General features: G+C 43.0%; 2 protein-coding genes across 2 annotated transcripts; both read right to left on the bottom strand.

The window, feature by feature from the left end:
• Positions 1–3,145: 3,145 nt before the first annotated feature.
• Positions 3,146–4,106, bottom strand: LOC120674357 (17.5 kDa class II heat shock protein). The gene has a single exon (XM_039955532.1). The coding sequence runs from the start codon at positions 3,870–3,872 to the stop codon at positions 3,381–3,383; it is 492 nt and encodes a 163-aa protein (XP_039811466.1). The 5' UTR covers positions 3,873–4,106; the 3' UTR covers positions 3,146–3,380.
• Positions 4,107–4,916: 810 nt separating this feature from the next.
• On the bottom strand, positions 4,917–7,088 carry LOC120676241 (1-aminocyclopropane-1-carboxylate oxidase homolog 4-like). The gene is made up of 2 exons (XM_039957472.1): positions 6,020–7,088; positions 4,917–5,398 (listed from the first exon to the last, which is right to left on the bottom strand). The coding sequence occupies exons 1-2, from the start codon at positions 7,007–7,009 to the stop codon at positions 5,144–5,146; spliced, it is 1,245 nt and encodes a 414-aa protein (XP_039813406.1). The 5' UTR covers positions 7,010–7,088; the 3' UTR covers positions 4,917–5,143.
• Between the last annotated feature and the right edge of the window lie 2,791 nt (positions 7,089–9,879).

Below are 9,879 nucleotides of genomic sequence, written 5' to 3'. Positions count from 1 at the left end.
AAAAAATTACTAATTACACAGTCTAACTGATTAGCACGAGATGAATCTTTTAAGCCTAATTAGTCCATGATTGGATATTATTTATCAAGTAACAATGAAATGTGCTACAATACCAAAACCTAAACTTTTTCACCAACTAAACACACCCTAAACCCTGAATCTGAACCTTTTTTGCGCCCCTAGAAAGAAGACATTGTCAGCCAATGAGACGATCAGACATGCACCCTAAACCCTAAACGCAGCCATGTCTAAATATCTGTAGCATGCAAGTGCAACATGTTTTTGGCACATCAGAACTCAAAACATCATTATAGAGAGATTGCATACTCGGGATTGATCCTTTCTCACTTGTCCTAGACATTGTATTATTCATGCTTAACTCATATAGTGACGGTCATTCAGAGATTCTCATCCAGAAAAAGGAGAAAGAAATGAACAAGATACAATTTTAATTATTCAGTTCTGTATTGAACTATAGTGGGATCGTATAGTGAAGTAAAAAAACTGCAAATTACTCTTACTCCAGTGCCCACTTACCGCTCGGCTGGCTCTCGACGCATCCCGGAGTTTGAGGCAGGGCCGGCCCTGTGTTTTCGGGCCCGGGGCGAACCTAAAGTATGAGGCCCTTGCTAAAATAAATATAAAAATTATTTTGCATTATTTGGTGAAACTGTTGTATGAAATAGTAGATATGTAATACTATAACAATGAGCCAGGATAGTAGCCATTTTAAAGAACCGACAATAAAATTGTATTCGAATCCAGAAGGTAAGAATGAAGCAAACGTACCACAAGGAATTAAAGGCTAATCAATTGGAGACTAATCTATTTTCTTAGCCATAAGGGGGTGCGCACGTGTTAAGTGGGAAATTGTGAAAAGCACACAGATAATGCATGATGGAAGAAAAACAATGGATTAGTAGTGATATGAACAATAGAAAGGGTGCTTGGGTGAACTTGTACGGGCTATTTGCTTGGTTAAGTTGGATGCTTAGTATATAAAATGTGTATGTATATGCAACTAGTACAAGTATACTGGGTTGGGGCCCTTGGCATCTAGGGGCTGGGCGGTTGCCCCGGATGGTTATACTATAGGGCCGGCCCTGGTTTGAGGCTGTTCGGCCAGCGAGAGCGGATCAGCCGAACAGGCTCTTTGCCGCTCGATCCGCTGGCGAGTAGAGCAAGGCTTTAATGCTTTATGGTCTCTGCCGGCTATCGGCTGCTAGATCATGGTGACGGACCCACTAGCATTATGCGCAGTAGTGTTTGGCTCCCCGCGAGTCGCCCGTTCCTCTCTCATGCTTTCTCCCTCCCACGATCCCCCGGCTCTTCACCCTCAGCCAGCCTGCCCCGCTAGGTGCCAGCTAGTCATTCCGGTCCGCAGCCTGATCCGCTGTCGAGGCATGCTGCTCCACCGCGTAGGGATCGCACTCGCATCATACGTCTAATCCCATCGCGTGTAGCCTGCGCGCATGCATGCCCTGTGGTGGTCCTTCCTGCGTCCTGCTTGCGGTAAAAAGAGGAGAGTTGCTCGAATCGAATCTCAGCATGTATTTAGTTCACTTTGTATTTTACATTTTTATGTTTTTAAAAAAGAATCTTTAATATTTGAAGTATTAAATATAGACTAATCACAAAACTAATTACAAATCTCGTCTGTAAATTACGAGAAGAATCTAATGAGCCTAGTTAATTCATCATTAGAGCTTATTTACTATAGTATTATTGTAGCAATTTAGTGTCTAATCACGTCTTAATTAGGCTCATTAGATTCGTCTCGCGATTTACAGTCTATTTGTGTAATGCGATTTATTTTTTTGACTACATTTAATGTATCATACAAATAATTTATAAAAATTTTATATTTTGTATTTTGGAATCTAAACGAGAGCTCAGTAATGGCAGGATGCAGCGCTTTCATGATTTATCTTGCCGGGACCCATGTTGTCCTCTTCCTTGGCGCTGTGTTGGTGCACTCACTAGTCACTCGGATGCCAAACATATATAACTAGTTTCTCCTTCGTGTGTCTTGAGAATTGAGATGCTAGTAATCGCTTAACAATTTGTTTCCAAACATATAGTATAACTGGTTAATTCCATTCTAGTGTGAGGTTTAAACTTTTAACTTTGTGGGCTAACTGCGTTCTGCCAGTTTCCATGCCTACGGTCATTACCATCATCGCGCTTGTGGGTCTCCCTCCTGATGCGATGTCCCTTCAATTGGTCTGCACCCTCTGCCGATAGTGCCGGCCTGCCCCGCCAGACGCCAGCTAGAGAATTGCAATTTTGGACATTTCGGCTCCGTTTAGTTTTCAAAAATAATTCACACAATATCTGTCCTATCGAATCTTCGACACATGTATAAAATTTTAAATATAATTAAAAAAATAATTAAATACATAGTCTAATTGATTATTACGAGATAAATCTTTTAAATCTAATTAATCTATAATTAGATATTATTTGTCAAATAATAATAAAATATGCTATAGTGGCAAAATTCAAATTTTTTCATCAACTAAACACACCCTTCGGTCCACAGCCATGTGCCTTTGTGCCGCTAGATCCGCTAACGAGTTGGCTTTGGTTTGGCTTTGGTTTTTTCAGTTTCAGTCATAAGTTCTGTCACATTAAATATTTAAACATCAATTGAAATACTAAATATAGATTTGTTATCAAACTAATTTTATAAATTGTAATTTAATTATGAGACAAATCTATTAAATCTAATTAGTTCATAATTCGACCACTAAATATCAATTGGAATACTAAATATAGGCTTAGTATCAAACTAATTTTATAAATTGTAATTTAATTATGAGACAAATCGATTAAATTTAATAAATTCATAATTTGACCACTAATTGATTGCTATAGTAACCATCCGCTAATTATACATAAATTATACTTAACAGATTTGCTTTACATACCGCAAGCAAACAAAAGTGCTTGCAAGTCCGCAACAGCATCTTGAATATTTGCAAACATTTCCCTAAACTATATGTAGCATGCAAGCGCAACATGTTTTTTGGCACATCAGAATTCAAAACACTCGAGATCGATCCTTTTTCACTTCTCCTATATTCATGTTTAACTAAAATGTTATTCATGTTTTAAATAAAATGTGGCGGTCATTCAGAGATCCTCATCCGAAAAAAGAGTACAAGAAATGAACAAGATTACGGATTTAATTATTCAGAAAGCAGCTCACATCAGCTCTTGCGTTTCTCGTAGCACAAAACCACAAACAGAGCGGAACACTCATGAACACACTCACTACCACTCATGCCTCCACAGTCCACACATCGCTGCTCTCATCTTCACCCCACTCGCACTGCCTAAACTTATTAGGTTCGATCGATCCTCACTCGCTCATCCTTTCAGGCGACCTTGACCTCGATGGTCTTGGGCTTCTTGGGCTCCGGCGGCGGCAGCTTCTCCACGTTCACCGTCAGCACGCCATCCTTGCACACGGCAGAGATCTTGTCCATGTCGGCGTTGTCCGGCAGCACGAACTTGCGCATGAACTTGCCCATCCGGCGCTCCATGCGCAGGTACTTGGCGTCCTCGCGCTCCTCCCGGCGCCGCTCGCCGCTGATCACCAGCACCCGCTCGTCCTCCACCTGCACCTTGATGTCGCCCGTGCCCAGCCCCGGCATGTCCACCACGAACGAGTAGGCACCGGGAAGCTCCTTGACGTCGGCCGGGGTCGCCGCCATGGCGCGCGCGTCGCGGACGTAGGTACGCGTGGGGCCGCTCGCCGCCGCGCCCGCCTTGTCGCCGCCCGCGCCGGCCTCGCCGTCCGGGATGTCCAGCAGGTGCTGCAGCGCCGCCATCAGGGGAGCCTCCAGCCCGAACATCCTCGCATCCATGTCGCTCTCTCGGTCTCTCCTCTTGAACTGCTCTGGACTGCTTGGTTTCTTGATCTTGGGGATTGTTCTTGCGCTTTGGTGATTCTTGGTGTGGCGAGTGACGAGGCAGGAGATGGTTTATATTGGTGGTGGGAGCCTCAGAGCGGTGGATTCTGGAAGGGAGTGGAACATTCTGAAAGGTGGTGGAGTGGGCAGGGCGCGGAGGTGGCGCCGGGTAGGCGTTGGAGAAGAATCTGGAATAGAATAGAACTAGCAAGTGGCCGCGCTATTTATATTAAAAAAATTATATTAAAAAATAGTTTTTATTTATTTTTTTTAAAAATATATTAAAAAAATGAGAGGTATTTGATAATTTATTTATTTTTGTTTGCTCTTGTTAAATACTACCTGCAGCTTTCTATGCTTAAGAGTTCATACCAATCATTAAATTTTATCTCACTGACATATGGAGCTCACATGAGTCAATGACATGTGGGTCACAATGATATATATCTAACTTTGGGATCTTTTAATGGTACAAATCCAAATTTTTCCAATTTTTATGTTGCTTTGTTCTATATTATAGTTGCATATTTTAGTACTTTAACATGCAAAATCTTAATTTGAGGATTGAATTTAATTTTGGGTCACTTTGAATACAGATGCATACTGTACATATTTGTATTTATATACAGTTTTCATAAGTAGTTATGAAATATATTTATATGTATGTGTTAGTTATGTTTGCCAACAATATGTAATTTAGATGTTGGAGTTTGATTTGTATCTTGCTATATTTTGATTATTATTTAGCGAAAATATATCTAGTGTAGTTGTTAGAGCACTTAAGTAGCATCTAGCGGATCTAGATCTGACTCATCAAGGGAGCAAAATAAAAATGATGACAAAAACAGTTACGTTAAAAAATGAGTTGGGGCCTGCTGACTTCGATAAATAAATGTTATGGAAAACATTTATATATGTGTGTTAGTACTAGTTTAATGTCTCTGAACTTCTAAGTATTGTGTTAGTTTGTTGCTAAATCAACTGTGTGAACATTTGAACTATTTGAAGCTGTGTGTATTGCGTGTATGAATTTGGAACTTCGTTTGAAGCTGTTTCCTTTGGTAACATGGCAAGCAGACGACATAAGAAGAAAACGAAACGGGCGCCAAATCTAGCATGACTGTTCTGAGCCAGAACAATTTCTTTACATTACCAGCAACCGCACACAGCTCTACACTACACAGGTCTGAATTTTTTGGGTCGACACTGGACAGTCACCACTTGCATTACAGCTTGAAGTGGTCGATTAGAGCTTTGCTCGAGAGGTCTCGCGAGAAGAAGGTCCCGAAGAACTCGGCCATGGTGAAGTTCCTGTACCTGGGCGGGTTCTCCGAAGAAACCAGCCCCGGCAATGGCCCGTAGAAGACCGAGTCCCCTCTCCTCCCGGGACTGAAGAAGATGGCGATCGAAACTCTGGGTTCCTCGCGCGTGTTCATGGTAACCCGGTGCTCGACGCTCGGGTACTTGTCATTGGACATTATCTGAAGAAAAGGATAGGGTACGGGAAAAGAAGTTAGATGACACCATGACCATGGCATTCTAAAGCTGCTTAACAAAGCTCAACAGAGTCTTATTGTAATATTGTTTAAACTTTGGAAACATAACAAACGTATGTTTCGATTTCTTTTATTGAAAATATGACTACTTTCATGAGTTATGAGATTTATGAATACAATAAGCTGAAACTGTAACACAAAAATAATGGTTAATGTTGCACCTCTAAAAACATGAAAAGTTAACTTATGAATGGTACTAAGTGGATGGTACTAAGGGTCTGTTTGGAGCAGAAGAATTGAAAACAGAGGAATGAGTAAAAAATACATAAAAAGAATATCGGTGAGGAGGCAAAACAGAGGATTGGAAAAATGCAGAAATGTAATTGGATGCGTTTGGAATGGAGGAATTCATAACACAGGAAAACAATATAATAAAAATATACGAACATTATTCAAGATTGATCATGCTTTTTTATACTTGCCGCGTTACAGACTCAACTGTATTGATGAATTGGCAGAACACTGAATTGAGAAATTTTAATTGTAACTGGATTTCGACAGTTGAATGTGCTACGTTCGCAAAGTATAAATATAAAAAAAATATACCTGCAAGAGGTCCCCGACGTTGATCACAAGCGCTCCGGGCACGGGCTTCACATCCACCCAGCAGCTTCTCCCTGCTTCATCCTGGTGCTTCACCTGCAGGCCACCAATGTCATCCTGCGCGAGCACGGTGAGCACGCCGGGGTCCGTGTGCGGGACGATGCCCATGGTGCGCTCCGGCTCGGGGCAGTGCGGGTAGTAGTGGCACGCCATGACCTTCCCCTCGAGGCAGGACGCCTCCTCCAGCGCGGCGGGCCCGAGTCCGAGCCCCTCGGAGAGGAGCCCCATCACGGCGCGCGCCGCGGCGGTGGCGCGCGCCTCCCACTCGAGCAGCTCGGCGCTGCAGACGGCCGGGATCCGGGCGGCGAGGTCGGGCCGGCGGTTCGGCCCGAGCATGATCTGGATGGTGTCGCGCCAGCTTGCCGCCGGGGAGTTATACAGGTCGACGTTGGTGGAGTAGTTGACTCCGCCGTCCACGGTGCGGCCGTAGTGCGGCGCGCGCTCGGCGGGCGGGAGCTCGTTGAAAGCGCGCACCGCGGCGAGGGCGCGCGCGGGGTAGTCGCCGCCGCCGCCGCCGTCCGTGGGCTGGGGGAGGGCGTGGTGGTAGTTGACGAGGTGGAAGAAGCCCCAGGTCCGGGCGGCCTCGGCGGCGGCCGCGGCGGCGGCGGGGAAGGGGAGGGAGAGGTCGACGACGGGGATGGAGACGCCGGGCGGGGCGAGCGGGATGGAGGCGTACGGGTCCGGGTGGCGGAAGATCTCCGGGATGGAGGAGACGCCGGACTCCACGAGGCCGCGCACGCCCGTGCGGGACTCCTCGAAGGCCTTGAGCAGCTCGGCGCGGCCGGGAGCGGGCGCCGGGAGGGAGGCGGACGCCATCGCCGTTGGGATGATGATCGAGTCGCTTGGAGCTGGAGTTGCGTGGATGGGAAGATGACTGTTTTGAGTTGACGATGCCGCGGGGTGGGCCGTGGGCGCGGGGTGTTCGTTGGCCATCGTCCGCTTCGTCCTCTCCGCAACCCGAGCACGCAACCTTGGAAGTCTGGATTCTGGAAGCGCCGGATGAGACGGGGGAAGACGACGGGCAACGAGGCGACGAGTCGTCGGCGCGGCTACCGCCTTGACGGAGACGGGCCGCGGCGCGGAGGAGGAAGGCTGTGATGGTCACACTACGTGGCGAACTGCTCTACTCCGGCCCCGTGGTTGGCTGGTTGCCTGGTTCTCACTCTTTCAATCACCCCCAGAAAAATTAAAAAACGGAGTTTTCATGGGGAGAGCGTGTCGGGCATCGGGTAAATTAAAGAATGCTGCAACTTCACGGCTTGGCCGCATTTCACGGCCTGGCCGAGCCCTCCCACGGGGACGCGTGGCACGATAGGGCGGGGAGAGTCGGGTAAATTAAAGAATGCTGCAACTTCACGGCTTGGCCGCATTTCACGGCCTGGCCGAGCCCTCCCACGGGGACGCGTGGCACGATAGGGCGGGGAGAGGTGGTTCTTGTGCTGCGTGGGTTTTACCTATTTTATTTTTGTTCTCCCTCTCTTCAGTTCTCTTAGGCCATGTTTTCACAGATTTTTTTTAGTCCCTATCACATCAAAAGAAATTTTACTATTTCAGAGTATCAAATAAAATCTATTTATAAACATTTTTTGATAACTGAGTGCTAATTTGCGAGACGAATCTAATGAGCCTAATTAATCCATATTTTGCTACAGTAATACTCCAGTAACCATCCTCTAATTATAAATTAATATATATCATTAGATTCGTCTCACAGTTTAGCCTCATAATTCTACAGTTATTTTTATAATTAATCTTTATTTAATATTTCTAAATGTTAAGATTCTCTTTGATGTGACATAGACTAAAGTTTAGCCCCTCAAATCAAATAACCCCTCATTCACTCACACGTCTCTCTCTTGCTCGTATACTACTAACTCTACAATTAAGAAGATAAAAGGCCGTAAAAAAACCATAACGTAAAGTAGTTTTTCATAACATGTCAAATTATAATCTTATATCAAACATTCATTTTTTTAGTGTCGCGTCTCAAACAAGAAAATCACCAGGAAGCTGCTGCCCACGAAGACACCGGAAACGAAGACAATAGTTGTGTACATGACAGTCCCAAGCCTATCTAAACATCTTTCTCTACTTAGACTAATCTCACTGAGTAGTTTCATTTTTTGTTTCCAAAAATATCACATCATCAAAATACAAATGAAACCATATATAAAACTCACTTCAGAATGCATTGTTTCGTGTTTGCTATTTCATAAGCTCTCATTTTATTTAATTTTAAGAGTCATAAAGAGTTGGTAACTGTGCATACATAGTTTCATCTTTCATCTCTCTCTTCAGTAATCCAGTGCCACATCATCTAAAATACTGACATAGTACCCTATTTAATGTGTATAAAACTCTCATGAAACCTCCACTAAAAATGTCCTTAGAAAATTAATGGCTGATTAAAATATAGTTGCCTCCAGACAAATATTAGTTTTATTGTATACTTCAACAATAACCTCTACTTTAAGATCCTTATTTTTAAAGTAGGGGTTGTCCCTACTTTCTCGACTTTGGCCATGTTTAGTTCCCAAAAATTTTCTACAGTATCCGTCACATCGAATTTTTTGACACACGCATGGAGCATTAAATACAGTTGAAAAAAATAACTAATTACACAGTCTAACTGATTAGCACGAGATAAATCTTTTAAGTCTAATTAGTCCATGATTGGACATTATTTGTCAAGTAACAATGAAATGTGCTACAGTATCAAACCCAAACTTTTTCGCGAACTAAACACAGCCTTTGTATTTAACCTACAACTCCAACAAACCCCTACTTGGTGGATCCCATCCGTAAGTGAGTGAACCTTATTTTTCTCTTTTTTTTTTCTTTTCTTCCTTCTTCCCCTCTCCTGTGCGCCATCTCTCATTGGTGAAATGGGTCTTATCCGTAAGTGAGTGAGTATTTGGTAGCTGCTAATGTTGATAGGAAAATATAATATTGAGCTACCTATTATATTATTAAAGTATTTGCTAACTACTAATATTAATAGATAAATGCAATATATGATTTGATAGAATCCACATGCTACGGATGCCATTCAATTAGCAATATTATTGTTATTAAGATATTTGTATGAGATATTATTATAAATTTATCATTTAAAATATTTACTTTAGTATTCCTTCTATTGTACTATTTTTATATTGATGTAAACTCTGATGGGGCGCGCGAAGCGCGCGTTAATTTCTAGTGGAAGAAAGGCGCGGGACGAGACGATGGAGGAGGCAGGTGGCAACTGGCAAGGCTAGAGCGAGGGTGTCTTGCAGATATGTCAACGTGGAGCACTTGAGCTACGGAGAATGACGAAGACAAGGCAAGCGGAGGTGTAGGCAAAGTAAAAGTCAGGTGCCGTAGAATATTGGAAAAAATCATTTTATTCTCCTAAACTTTGTCCACTGACCCCATAAAAAATTAAGGTTTAATTTACTTCCCCAAACTATTTCAATTGGTCCAATCTATCCTTTTTTGAGATTTCTTTTTTGGAAAAAAGTCTAAATACTCCCCTCAACTATAGCCAAAGTTTGGACAACCCCTTAAACTATCGTTTGATTCATTTTAACACCCCCCCAACTATGCTCTTTGGCCCAAATTACCCTCTATTACAATTTAATTTTTTTCATTTCTCCATGCATAGGTGAATTTTTAAGTTTAAATTTTACAAGATGATAGTACACATCATAACACATGTTAGAAAAATACATCATATTTTTTTTATCATTTGATAGGTTAGGATATTTAATAATAAGTTAATCATTGGAGTTCAAAATTACATAAAAAATAACGATGAAAAA

This window comes from Panicum virgatum, chromosome 5N (genome assembly GCF_016808335.1).
Source record: "Panicum virgatum strain AP13 chromosome 5N, P.virgatum_v5, whole genome shotgun sequence".
In the NCBI taxonomy this organism is placed as follows: Eukaryota; Viridiplantae; Streptophyta; class Magnoliopsida; order Poales; family Poaceae; genus Panicum; species Panicum virgatum.
The sequence above is the reverse complement of the archived record's forward strand: the minus strand, read 5'-3'. Positions and strand labels throughout refer to the sequence as shown.

What these genes read in the sequence shown, in the direction of transcription:
- LOC120676241 (XM_039957472.1), bottom strand. Translation starts at nt 7,009, where the DNA reads ATGGCCAACGAACACCCCGCGCCCACGGCCCACCCCGCGGCATCGTCA. An exon ending in ACGTCGGGGACCTCTTGCAG is followed by an intron (nt 5,399 to 6,019) that starts GTATATTTTTTT and finishes CCTTTTCTTCAG; the next exon opens with ATAATGTCCAATGACAAGTA.
- LOC120674357 (XM_039955532.1), bottom strand. Translation starts at nt 3,872, where the DNA reads ATGGATGCGAGGATGTTCGGGCTGGAGGCTCCCCTGATGGCGGCGCTG.